Source organism: Siniperca chuatsi, linkage group LG10, assembly GCF_020085105.1.
Source record: "Siniperca chuatsi isolate FFG_IHB_CAS linkage group LG10, ASM2008510v1, whole genome shotgun sequence".
NCBI lineage: Eukaryota > Metazoa > Chordata > Actinopteri > Centrarchiformes > Sinipercidae > Siniperca > Siniperca chuatsi.
In genome coordinates this window covers 6,584,728-6,598,890 of record NC_058051.1, presented here as the reverse complement: position 1 = coordinate 6,598,890, position 14,163 = coordinate 6,584,728, and the positions used below count along the sequence as shown (strand labels likewise).

The 14,163-nt window shown below is 38.6% G+C and overlaps 1 protein-coding gene across 1 annotated transcript in view; it reads left to right on the top strand.

Annotated features, from left to right (window-relative positions):
- The first annotated feature begins 298 nt into the window (after window positions 1–298).
- Window positions 299–14,163, top strand: part of ctnnbl1 (catenin, beta like 1) — a 56,788-nt gene continuing 42,923 nt past the window's right edge. The window contains exons 1-8 of the mRNA XM_044211296.1: window positions 299–476; window positions 1,330–1,569; window positions 3,195–3,301; window positions 3,663–3,802; window positions 4,682–4,779; window positions 7,145–7,238; window positions 10,920–11,011; window positions 11,807–11,879. Of these exons, the coding sequence (XP_044067231.1) occupies window positions 447–476; window positions 1,330–1,569; window positions 3,195–3,301; window positions 3,663–3,802; window positions 4,682–4,779; window positions 7,145–7,238; window positions 10,920–11,011; window positions 11,807–11,879 (874 nt within the window). The 5' untranslated portion in view covers window positions 299–446. The remainder of the gene's footprint in view (window positions 477–1,329; window positions 1,570–3,194; window positions 3,302–3,662; window positions 3,803–4,681; window positions 4,780–7,144; window positions 7,239–10,919; window positions 11,012–11,806; window positions 11,880–14,163) is intronic.

Below are 14,163 nucleotides of genomic sequence, written 5' to 3'. Positions count from 1 at the left end.
AATCTTTATTCAGTCTACCTCACTAGAAAGCCTGAATTAACACATTTTTATTTGATCACAAATATTTCAGGTTTAGTAAATCAGATTTGCAATCTTGATTGAAGCACCTCTGTGCATATAAGCTTTAAACAAAATAGAGACATTTTATTAAATTGTAGACATGTGGGGGGTAATGTTCTTAAGTGGATTACCGTTTTTTCAAGCTTTACATAAAGAAGTTAAGTTAAATAATAATGGTTGTAGCATGCATGAGTTGTAACATGTCATATGTTTACGACAGTATCTTGGTACGACAAACTTATGCTTGCCGTAAAACGTTTCACGGCAAGCATGAGTATGTCGGAAGCTTGTTGTTAGCCAGATTAAAAATTGATGAAGTATACGTTCTCATTTATTTCCTTATCTTGAACAAAACATTTTTACGTTTAGGTTTTTAACCTTGAGAAATGGATGTTGGGGAGCTCCTGAGCTATCAGGTAACGTTAGATATTTTATTCTGCTTGTCGATTTAGGGAACTCTAACTTGGCTAACGTTAACCTTATCTCATTCATTGGATTGCATGCAAAAGCACTGGTAGCAGTTAGCTACTGATGAACGTTGGCGAACAGGCTATAGTTTAGTCTCGTTATTTACTTTGTTTTGTCTGTTTACGTTAGATAGTTAACCGCCAGTGAATTGCATTAAGTTAACGTAACCTTAGCATGTAGCGCTACATGACGGGAGACCAACCTAACTAGTCCTTGTTTATCAATAAATAACATTAGCAGTTAGCGTGCTAGCTGAACAGGTTACTAGCTATGCGGCTGCAGTGAATGAGGAGGGAGGCTACGATACTAATTTACCCTTATACTAGCTAACATTGCCTAAACTAGTTTTACACACAGAAGCATTTAGACAAACACTTATGCCTTGGTACACTGGCTTGGGGGGCATTGTTTCGTATATGCCATATTCGATTGTGTCTCCCTTCTTGTATGCCAATGGTCAATAAAGATTCTCGTAATTGATGTAGTTTGTGATTATTGTTCTTGACGTACACACTTATCATATGAAGAAATGCATTTTACCAATCGCTAGTATTCTTTAGCAAATCGGCACACGAGTGACCCTCTAAATAACATTTTATTTCAATAAAATCTCACTTTTTTTTTACATTAGTTCAAACTGCTCGTTGCAGCTTGTTTTAAAAGTTGTCATTTTCTCAAAGTAGCAACATGCGAGCAACACCATAGTCATTTCAAGACCATACAACATCCTTTTTTCTCTCTCTAAACAGACCAAATTATTGTGTACATCATTACATTTCACCATTTCCTTTAATCTTGCAGCCTGATAGAGGAGCAAAACGTCCCAGAGAGGAGGATGGAGGTGCTGCGGGAGGAGAGGAGGACTCCAGAGGAGGGAAGCAGCAGAAAGGGCTGGGTGCCAGGGAGTTGGCCAGATACCGGGAAGCATCAGGAGGAGTAGGACTTGAAGGAGGGGGGGAAATGAGGGAGACTGAGGAGCTGACAGGGGACAAGAAGAAGATCTTGGAGAAATTGATGGACCAGGATGAAGATGAACCTGAGGTAGGTGAAAATATTTATATAATTATTACAGAATTGTTACATTTGTTTTTCTCCAAAGGATCATGTTTACTCTCTTATTCATAGTTGTAAACAGTGTATTTTACCATTAAAATGCACAAAGAGTTACAGGAATAACTTGTCACTGTCAACTCACAAAAAATTAACATGTGCACCCACTCTGATTTATTTACATTTAGATTATGTCTCAGCAAGACACTTATTGCTGTCTTCCATAAATAGCAGTTATAGTATTACAACCAGTTTTATTATATATTTGCAAGTGTTGTTGCTATTGTTTCATTGTTGGTTTTGTTGACATTGTCCACCTCAGACAGAAAAATGGAAAATCATTAGTGAGCAAATATCACCATATCTTTAGATTCCATGCAACACTGGGCTACTTTTCTGCAGAGTGATGTAGGAATATGATAACTTTTAGGTTGAGTTGTCAGCACTTGGAGACTCATCACCCATCATTCACACCCTACCATTCCTCTTATAAGAACAAATGCGAGCTTAGTATGATGCGCTGAATGTTCCAAAAGTCAGAGTAGTTTGCAGGGTAGAGATGGCATGGCAAAGGTGTTGCTTATCTCTTATCTCTGGAGGTCTGAGGTTAGTCTAAACCCTAAGTGTCCATAGCTCAGTGAAAATACAGGATGTGTTGCAACATTGCAGTAATTTTTCTGTTACTCTTACGTTGTACTCTGTATGTGTGTGTGTGTGTGTGTGTGTGTGTGAGAACCTCAAGTGCATTGTTACTGTAGGTGTGTGTGTACTGTTTATCTACATGTACAGTATTTTAACAATTTTGAGTATCTGTTTGTAGGTGCATAATGAAGAGGGCCTATTAGGTGTGTGTAGGTACACCAGTGTTGTCACAAAAATGCAAATGCAAGAAAAATTCCAAGTGATCAATATTAGAATCTGTGACCAAGATTTAATACATATCAGGTACGCAATTTGAGTGTAGTCAAAGACTAATGTGATCACAGCCCAAGTTCAAATTCAAAGTGGATTATTTAGGCCTGAGCCTAATTTAGTCATCTGTGTTCACTTGTTGCAAGTTTCAAGTTGAGTCCAGACCTGAAGTACTACATACAACACTAGCACAGGGAAAAGGCCATGGATGTAGAAAAAAAAATCCTTGAGAAATGTCTGGACCAGGAAAGTGTGATTGTTTCTGGAAAAAAGAACCTATTGTCAGTACCAATATTGCCATATATCTAGTGCATTAGAAAACTGCACGTCTATTATCCTGTTCTTTTTATCAGACACTGCAGCCTTTTCAAGTATTCACTGTGTCAAGAGCTACTCCGAGAAAAGTGCTGCACTGTTCCATAGTGTCAGACAATTGTAATTTCCTAACCTGTCATTATCTGTCCAACTTTTACAGGCTTTTAAGCCAGCAGGAGGTCAAACACATTCCCTTTCCAGTGCAATGTACTCACATTCCCCCTGATTGTAGAAAACTTCTAGCTACTCTGCTCCACTCACATAATTAGGGTGACCCTGATGTCTCCTTGTTGTTATTGCAGCAGTTGCCTCAACAAAAAGCTTTTTTTCGTTCTCTCTATCTTCCCTTTTTAATCTTTTCCTCGCTTACTTCTGTACTAATGAAACAGGCAGAGCCGGTGGATGAGAGTTCAGTGAAGAAAATGATCCTGACCTTTGAGAAAAGGTCCTACAAAAATCAGGAACTGAGGATTAAGTTTCCGGACAACCCAGAGAAGTAAGCCAGTTACTGACAGTTCACAATGTTTTGCTCTCTTGGTCATATATGAGGATTTCATTAAAATTAATTTTAATAACATAGTGTGACATAGTGTATGTGAATAAAGCCAAATTTCACGTGAACTTACCAAAGCTTATTGCAGTTTTTTTCAAATGCTTAAACCCATTTTCTAGTAAATTTATACTGTGTGCCTCACTATCACCAAAATGAAATAGACAGAAAAAGACAGCAGTCTAGCACTTGAGTTGATGACAGGATATCTCTATAACTAGTAACCGAATTCCTCTACTGCACTTTGAGATTAATGGTAACATAGAATGCTAACATGCTAACCAAAATTTCTTGCTCCTTAAACCAGGTTCATGGAGTCTGAGCTGGATCTGAACGACATTATCCAGGAAATGCATGTGATTGCCACAATGCCAGACCTCTACCACCTGCTGGTGGAGCTTAATGCCGTCCACTCACTGCTGGGCCTCCTCAGTCATGAAAACACTGATATCCTTTCACTTATAGATTGATTCAGGCTGTTTGTCCAATTTGATCCATTCATCCGGTATATAGAATTTGGCATTTAACATTGGTCTTTAAATAAGTCTGGTGATATTCTGTATTTTTCTTCTTGTCAACAAATCCCATGAAAAGAACAAAACCAACAATGTATTGATCCTACTAACAAGTATTGCCTGTGTAGTCAAAGCCTGATATAGCTTGTTCCTCTGTGCCATAGAGCTCCAAAAACTATTAAAAACAATGAGCCACACCTTTGCACTGGGTGACACGTTCCTTCATTATGATGAACATGGCCTCTATAGTTTTATTTTGAGTCAAACCCACCTACAAGCACACCAAATCCAAGGACAGTGAGACTTGAGATGCAGCTCCCAACAATTCACTACTACTATTGTAGTACTAGTACTACAACAAAACTTTGTGAATAGTTGTATAAAACCTTTTGTGGGTGCAGAGGGAGCTTTGTGAAGTCTGATAAATGTCCTCAAGTGATGTCACTTGAGTCAGCATTGGTTGGACTAGATTAAAATTACAAAAGACTAAATTTAAAAATTAAAGAAAAATCTAGGGGTGTGTAGTTAAAAAGAAGTGAGTATACCAGACCTTTGGACCCCCTCATCTCTGCTTTAGGCTAGAGGCTCTAGGCTACATTAGCCACTATAGGATAACACACCCGTATCTCCGACAGAACTGTTGATGGTCAAGTTGCATTGTGGATAATGTAGGTGTCAAGGAAGAAGAATGCTGCATCGATTTTGATCTTTTTTTTATGGTCCCTCATGAATCTGACTGTGTTATAGGAGTGCAATGCTGAATCGGTGGAGTACTCTTTAACACAAGCTTATTGTCCTTAGCCTGAACCACATGTCGCCATAGCAGTGGTGGACTTGCTGCAGGAGCTGACAGATATCGACACACTCCACGAGAGCGAGGAGGGTGCTGAGGTACTCATAGATGCTCTGGTGAGTTCAGGATTCACATCAGTCTTTGATGATATTGATGATGCAGCACTTTGTAGAGTCAGTACTTTCTGGGCTCTAGCATCTAAACCAGGCAGAGGGGATTGATTAATGGTATTAACGAATCAAAAGCAAGGCTTCGGTTGGCTCTCATTGACTGAAAAACATGTAGACGTTTTGAGTTATTGTCTGTTTGGACTACAAGTTCAGACCAGTGTCCGTCCACATTTGATATATTGATTGATATTGATACTATATAGCCTAATCCTTTTGCTGTCTGCAGAAGAGATTACTAACAGGTTATTAAATGTAGAATTATGTTAAAATACGAAAAAAATCTAACATCATACAAATTGTTTTTTACTGGTGTTTAAAACAAATTGTCTATTAACTTTTGAAACACGCTGCAATTTAACTGGGGCACAAATGTGCAACTGTGCTTTCTGTTATGGTCAAAGTATTATTTAGCTATATGCCAGTGTGAGTTGTACACATACATTTAAAATTGAATTCACAGAGTGACAAGAACTTGGTCAAGGGAAAAAAGATTCAATTTCTAAGTGTAATGTCAGCCATATAATATTATCTCAGATTCTTTTCAGTTATCTAAAGGTTTTCTTTGTCACTCTCCAGCTGTGTCTGTTGGCATCAGTTTTGTTTCACATCTGCGCTTTTTGTCTCTCTGTACATTTAGCCCTCTCCCCCTCTTTTTTTGTCATTACCCTGTTGCGCTGTATATGAACCAGGGAAGATTTTTGATGCCCCATTATGTGTGCTGACATTTAACACGACACATACAAAGGTCAAACTACAATAATGTGCTGATATACCTTTTAATAAAGGAAAGAACTGTGTGCCCCTGCTCCTTCACGGCCGTCACTATAACAGTTAATCAAAGAATTTGTTGGCTGGAATGTGCCAAGTTTTGTGCCAGGCTACATCCCAGTGGCATTCATCAGGGATATTGGTAGTTGTTTCTCACTACAATGAATGACCTGTTTTGTCTGATGTCTCAGCCTGACTACATATTTTACTCTTTAATTCAGTAGTTCAGTGAAAGAGACATTACAGTGATATACAGTATATGAAATTTAAACATAATGACTGTTGTGTTATGGGACACATTATTTAATCAGTAAGCACTGGTTGGCTTCTTTTGAGGCCGACCCAAACGTTTTCTGTTTCTATTTGTCATGGTAAAAAGAGAATAACTTAATATGTTGTTGTTGGTTGAAATAATGCATAATGTCATGTAATTTTCTTCTAAAAAGGTAGAATAATGTCTTAAGAACATATCTCTCTGATGCATTTTGAAGCCCATCATAAGGGTTTCTTTGTTGGCCAGCTGGCTAGTTAGTATCTGACAGGAACAATTGTAGAGACAATTGGACAATGTCAAAGCCTCTTGACAAAAACACTGAACTGTATATTGCAATGCTCTCAGGATAAAGGCATTATATAAATGCGGTCCATTTACCATGCAATGGAGCGCCCATAAACCACACTCTTCTTTACAGCTACTTCCAAGGGAAACTGTTTCAGGGCAGCAAGGGTTGGTTGAATCCATTTGTCTCTCCTCTTTGCTGTAATGCTTCCAGCTCATCTGCCCTTGTTGCCAGAAGGCCAGGTGGTATCCTTGAAAAGATTAATCAAAATGATCCACAACAGTCTCTGGTGGCTCATAAATCTGTGTCGACTGTCCGTCTTCTTTCAATTATAATAGTATTTTTTATCCAGCCAGTTGGGGCCGCATGAGCTCAGTTTGGTTATAAGTATCCAATCCTGACTTGACTAATAACACTTGGACATGTTCAGAGAAGCTCAAACAGAAACCATGTTTCTTCTGCTAAGACTGATTCTTGTGTGAACATTCACCTTGTCAACCCTGCCTCTACATTTTTTCTCTTTGTTAAATTAATGTTGCAAAATACAAAGATAAGGATTCAGTTGACAGAAAAGTTGAAAGTTGTGAGATTTGTCTTCTGTTAAATGATAATGATGTAAAATGAGACATTTGTTCAGAATTGTGTTCTCAACCAGTCGTACTCCATATTGCACAGTAGTTATGATGAGAAGTGGAAACTTGTTTTTAGGTTCAGTGATGTCAGTACAATACAAGAACAGTGCAAAAATGTAAGTATCTATAGTTAAATTTAAAGAGTAATGCAACCTGTCTTAGTTGCCCTCTGATCAATAAACTCCCACTTTTTTTTAGGAAATGAAAATTGTGTGAGGAAAGCTGACAAGGTTTTATAGAACCTATATAGAGGAATGAAGTGTTTCATCCCTGATGAACTTGGATTTGCCAAGTGTAAAAATGTTTCAGAATCCTGACTTTGGCTTTATCTTGATCTTTCTGTGTCTGTAGTTGGAGGGTCAGGTGGTGGCCTTGCTGGTGCAGAATATGGAGCGGCTGGATGAACAGGTGAAGGAGGAGGCTGATGGCATCTATAACACATTAGGTAAGGAGATGTACCACCAAGGCCTTAATGATGACGCTTCAGTCAATGCCTATCCTAAAGTGAACTGCCAACATAAACAAAAACTCTCTCACTCTCTCTCTCTCAAAAACTCTCTCTCTCAAAACCTAACATGGCAGCAGCGAATATATAGCAGAGACACTAAGGGATAGCTCCCGCGCTGGAAACAGTATAGCCAAATCTCTACCAGTAGACACATTTCTACCGTTGCACGGTATAGACCTCATATCACCCAACCCTATACTGAAGTAGTTAAGAGACAGCACTACAGCCATCATGTTTTGAAACGAATCCTAGACCAGTTAAACTGGCCAACAAAGCCAGGTGTCAGGAATGAAATATGGAACTGTTTTGCTTACAAAGACTGTGCTGTTTTTCAGTGGTGGGAACCCAAGTAACATTACAAGAAGTATCTCAGTGTTTTTTATACAGTTTTGTTGGTCATCAAACAACAAGAGCAAGAGTACACATCAACAATGGTACCACAGTTTGGTACTGACAACTGTATTATACACAGTCCTTCTCAGGCCAATCCACAGATTCTTATTGACCTTATCCTGTCCGTTCCATTTCCAGTTTTCTCTCTTGCGTTCCGGTTGCTATCATGGGCTAGAGTAAACAGAAGTCAAAAGTCTCGGTCCGTGATCGGTTCACACAGCACATTTCTCAAACTTGGGAACACTCATCCACATTTTTGCGAAGGTCATATGACCTGATACCACCATATCCACCACAGATATTGGATTTAAAAAGATGATCTTTGGCGCAAAGTTACCTAGGTTGTTATCTACTATGTGTTGCAGCAGTAGCTTATTGTTTCTATAATGAAAAATTCCTCTGATGCTTAACTTTTCAGTGCGATGATGCATGTTGTTAACATCACTGGCATTCTTTACAAACAATCACTAAATTAGCTGATCTTTATTGGCCTGGAAGCTGATTTGTAAACATGAATTGAAATACAACTTTTCACCTAACTATGTAATATATAACACATATTATAATATATAATACAATTTTGAATAACTAGCTTGTTACACAATAATAAGCCCATGTCATGGAAAACTGGACTGATATTGTTTATATCTGATTTATTGTGTGTAACTACATTCAAAAACAAATGAGTCTCTACTTTGCGCACATTTGAATGAGGACTTTTTTAGCACATGTTTTGAACAGAATTAGCCATCTCGCTTTTTTCCACCTGTGGTAGTCCTTCAAACTGTACGTTATGTTTGGAAAACTGGTCAGAAATTTGCTGCAATGCAGGCACAAGCAGCACATGTTAACCAACAAGAGGCAACACATTCCCTACTTCTGGTGTAGACAAGAAGTTAAACATGAGTTGGAGCACTTGTTGCTGAAAAACATAAGGTCAATAGGACAGACATGTCATTAACTAATCTACATACCGTACATATATCTCAGCAGCAAAACAAGCTGGGCGTGTTCCTATTAGCAGTATGACCTCTTAACAGCTAGACTGGAAGATGCTTGCAGTGGCTGCACAGTTTTGTGCATTCATTTATATTCAAAACATGTGGGACATATATTTTTGGGAAATCTGGGACAAATCACTGCACACTGTAGGTGCTGCAGTGGTTCTTCTCTATGGTTCTTTACTGCACATGATAAAAAAAACAGGTTTAGATAAAGATAGCAAGAATAACTGATCATCCTTGTCTTGTTTAGTACTGAAATCTGACAAGCCCTTCTAGAGGGAGGTATGCCTTAAGGTGTGTGTGAGCCAGTGTTAGAGCTTTGGGCAGTACAGTGACAGGGAGTCCTCCTGGACTTGGGTTTGACATTATACAGAGGGTGTGTAGACTAACTTTATTTGTATTCTTTAAGCTTTAACAGTGATGTCCCCCTGCTGCCAAGTGTCTTTTCAGTGACAGTGAAAGGAAGCTGTCAGTGTCTTATTTAAATGTTTGGCAAATATGAAGCACTTTAAAAACACTTAGCTTTTTGAAGTTTTTATTTTAATCTGATGTGTGAACTCTTTCTGAAAGTCAGTCATACAAGTTATCAAGAGTCACAATCACTGTTTGTGCTATAGATTTGACTGCATTAAATGTACACACAAGTTCTAGGAGAGGGCATGGGCCAGCAGATAGTTTTAGAAGTCATGGTCTCTGTATTTAGCCTCACAGAATCAGACTTTTTTGCCTCTCAGCTCTTTTTGTGTTGAATGAGTCTACTGAGATGATTTTTTTCTTTGTTGCGAGATTGAGGCCGAGTGTCAGGAGGGCTGTTTAGGTGTGTATTTGGCTGTGTGAGAGTGTTGGTTGTATCGAGGGAGTAGTGCTTCTGCATCTTCTATTCAAGTTGTGTGTGTGTGTGTGTGTGTGTGTGTGTGTGTGTGTGTGTGTTATCAAGGGAGCTCTCCAAGCTTGAATAAGCCTTTTGTCTGCCTTGGCTGCTCTCTGCACTGAGCCTGCTGTCCTCCAGGATGCTGTCTGTCTGCTCTGTTTGAATCACTGATAAAGGCCCTTCCTCTCCCTCCCTCAGCTCTCTTCCTCTCCTCTGTTTGTTTCTCTCAACATTTCTCTATCATCTGCAGCCCTTCTCTCCAAATGTTGCTCTTTTTTTGTCATATCTTTTTTTTAATTCTCTCCCAACTCTCTACCATGTATTTTTGTTATGCTCTTGTTAAATTTCCTAGACTTGTGTCCCTCATTCTCTTGGCTTTCCATCCCCCATCTTTGACCTGTCTTCCCTCCCCTTTGCCTCCCTTCTGCTTTTCCTCTCTCTTTATTTGCCTCCCTCCCTCCTCTTAGTTTTCTTCTTCTCCCTCCTTTCATCACAACCCCGCAATCTCTTCCTCTCTGTCCCTTCTGCTGCAGTCTGCTCTGATAGAGATATCATGTGGCAGAGACAGCTTTCTAATGATAATATTAGAAGTAGCTGGGATAGAACCCAGACGAACCCTCAATTAAATAATGACTGTCCTATTTCACAGTTCTTCTCCTCCAAAGTGTATTTGTGTCGCATCTGTATATGTTAACTTGTGACTGTTAGATGGCTTTGATATTGGCCTTTGATTAAAGACTATACCAAAGTGATAGTATGTACTGAGGCAGCCACACCAACATAGAGAAAACGCAAGCCTAAAAATTTTATTTTCTTCTTTTTGTTAGTCTACTTTTGGCTAATTTACAAATGCCACTTAAACCTGCCATTTTACTTTCCCCTCTGGTTCATCAATCCAGAATCCAGCAATCATGCCGAAAACGCACACAGATTTCCCCGTATTTTACCTTTACATCCAACCACCTGTGTTTGATAGGTGTTTGAGTTGAGAATGTCATGTGTGACAGTCTGAGAGTAATTTACACTCTGGCACATCGAACCAGTAGTGGGATACTTATTTGTATGGATGCACAAATTCAACTTTTTCTGTCCAATACCTCAACTGAGGGTGTATGCTGATACTGAGTACAGATCCAATATCAGTACTCGCTTTTTCCCAGATAGTGAAAACACAGAATTTTATAATGACATTGAGAAAGAAATTGTATTTAATGTGGATTAGTCACGTCTTGCCGAAACCTGGTCCATTTAATAAGATCAGTATCGGTACTGATATCGATCCAGCGTTTTGGTTCAGGCAGACACAAGCGTGAAGGTTGAATTTTGATTTGATTTGTTTGTCTTCTTCAGCTATCGTAGAAAATATGGCAGAGTTCAGACCAGGCCTGTGCACTGAGGCAGCTCAGCAGGGACTCATGCAGTGGCTGCTCAAGAGAATCAAGGTAAGAATGTGGTAGAGCATTGGCTAAAGTTACTTTTAGAGCTGCAACGATTAGTCCATTAATCGATTCGTCAGTCGACAGAAAATCAGCAACTGTTTATAATTGATTAATTGTTTTAAGTCATTAGTTAAGTACAAACTCTAAATATTCTATTGCTAAAGCTTTTCAAATGTGAACATTTGCTGGCTTTCCTTGTCTTAACATTATTCTAAATTGAATATTTTTAACCTTGGGATGTAGGAAATTGTGATGGCCATTTTGAACTGTTTTCTGATGTATGATATAGACCAACCGATTAATTGATTACTCAAGAAAATAATCCCTAGATTAATTTATTAAGAAAATAATCAGTTAGTTGCACGTAAGTTTTTATGGTAGGCATTATTGCAGTACAGCTACATTTACTCAGTAATTTCTGTAGCAACCACATTTTCACTCTGGTTATTATGAACAATTAAATGTGAATACAAATGTGTTTGGAAATGCCCATATGATGACAGTTGTTTAGCTGAAGTAATTTAGGTTGCATCTGAATTAGTTTTAATTAAAAAATAATAATAATATGCTTGTATGCATGCAATTAAATGTATGTGCAAGTACCCTGTTGTGTAAACCAGTTGATCCAGAAGTTAAAAGATTTAAAGTTGCTGTGGCTGTATACTACTACTACTACTAAATACAATTTACTTGGCAGAATCGCCGCTTACAACATATTTATACTTATACATATTTATATTTAGAGTTTCTCAAGATGAGTGGTAATTTGAGTTTGGTCTCTTTTCCTCTCCCTCTCAGGCAAAGATGCCATTTGATGCTAACAAGCTGTACTGCTCTGAAATCCTGGCTATCTTGCTGCAAAACAATGACAGTAAGTGCATCTCAGTAAATGGTTTGTGGCTACCTTTCATGTTTCCATTTGTCTCCTTTCCTCCTTTCCATTCCTCTATCTCCCACTCCCCTTTCAGTCTTCCCATCTCACATCTTTTCCTCCACTCTCCTTGTCTATTTGCTGTCTTCTCCACCCTTTCCCTCCCTCACTAAAACCCTGTAAAGCCTCAGATAGCCACAGGACTATCAGGTCCTTGGACAGGTTCTCATTAATGGTACAAGCCATATTGATATTCAGTGGGAGTCGTGTATCATTTTATACTCATCCTCCTCTTCACCAGTGCTGCCTCCATTAATCCTCTCCTTCCTGCCCTTCAAATACAAAATAAATTTTAACAAAAAATGTTATTCACATGAATAATGTTCCCTATTATAATACCGTCATTGTCTTGAAGTAAGAATAAGGCAAATCACACGACTACTATTAGGAAAATGACAATTTGGGGAAATCCTTGATGTGCTAATTTGAATGTAATTATCCCTTCCTGCTGTCAAATTTGACTTAAAACACCAGCCTGGCTTCCTCTAGGACACCTAATGAAGAACCATCTATTCCCCCATAACGTACAGATGCTATTCTTCTGCAGTGGCACAACAAAGGCATAAGGTATTTTCCAGTTCTATACAAAGAAGAGGTCTTTCACAGTTATGTAGAGTTTGCCACTGAATTTGGACTGCCAACAATACACCTATTACGCTAATTTCAGGTCTGACATTGTGCAGTTATCCTCTTTCCAAACTACCCCTCTATACCCCCTAAACAACCCTGGGAAGATCTTCTTGAGCCGAATTCTAAAAAGAGGTCACTGATCTCCAAAATCTACGGTCAGCTCTTATCACTTGATGAGTGTTCCATGACCAAAACAAGGGTGACGTGGGAGCAGGAGCTGGGCATAAAATTCACAGAGGAAGGGTGGAAAGGGGCTATCAAAAGGACCCATACAAGATCTCTCTGTGCTCGACTTGGAGTCATACAGTTCAAAGTCCTGCTCTGGGTTCATTTCTCTAAAGCCTAGTTGTCTAAATATTTCCTGAAGTAGAGGACAGGTGTGACAGATGTCATACCTGTCATCTTCATGCAACTTAAATCACATATTCTATTTATGCCCAAACCATTTTTGGCAGGACTATTTCTAAAATATTTAGGATTAATAATTAAAAACGGCCCTTTTATCACGATATTTGGTGGCCCTCGGGACTATAGTCTATTCTCCTCTAAACATTTAGACACTTTAGCTTTCACACCTTTATTAGCACAACGGCATCTTCTACTCCAGAGAAAATCTAATCGAGCCGCATGCATCTTTCAAATTCTTCCGGATGCCATGTTTTTTTCTAAAACTCGAAAAGATCAGGTATGAACTGACTGAGAAATTTTTTGGGAAATGGCAACTTTTATAACTTCAACTCACTGAAGGTCTTACTGCCAGACTAAACTTCTATCTTCTTCTTTTTTCCTCCCCCTTTCTTTTTTCTTCTTTTTCTATCATTAATTTTTTGTGCTTGTTGCTTTGTTTCATTATTTCTCCTTCAACAGGGAGAGTTTGTTAATATGTGCAAGGGAGACATACAACTGTGAGCAATTTTCCAGTTCTGGTGGTGGTGGTGGTGGTGGTGGTGGTAGTGGGGGAATTGGAATAAACAAATGAGGGGGAGTATTGGAATTCAAGTTTTCCTGTAATATGCTGAACCAACTCTTCACAGTAGAATGTCAAAAAACGGAAATGTGAATAGACTTGAATGTCTAAATGTGTTGAATGTTAAACCTGCACTCATAATAAAGAAATGAGAACAAAAATGTTCTAGGTTTATATGTAATAATACTTGCAGCTGCGAATGAGCATCTCATCTGTACTAATGAAGACCCTGTAGATTTACCATATTTTTCAAATGAAATTCTGCTGTTTGTTATGAACGCTTTTCTGCGTAGAGAAAGTAACAAATAGCACAAAATATTGTTGGTAAACATGTTCATGCCTTGTGTGTTGACATCCTTAAATTTAAGACTTTTGGCCCTCACTGCCATTTGGGGCCACTAAGAAGCAGAATTGGGTTGTGTAATGTTAAAACATTTTTTAATAATAAAGATGGAATAACTTTTGTAGATAATTTTTCCTCATTTCCTCTCTCTGGAGGTCCCTCGTGGCCAATGTGTTACTCAGTGTTTATGCATGTTGTATGCCTTTGTAGCACTTCTGTCATTCCCTCCCTCTTTCTCTTTTTTCTCTTTTGCTTTCCGTCATCTCAGACTTTTTCTGTCCCCC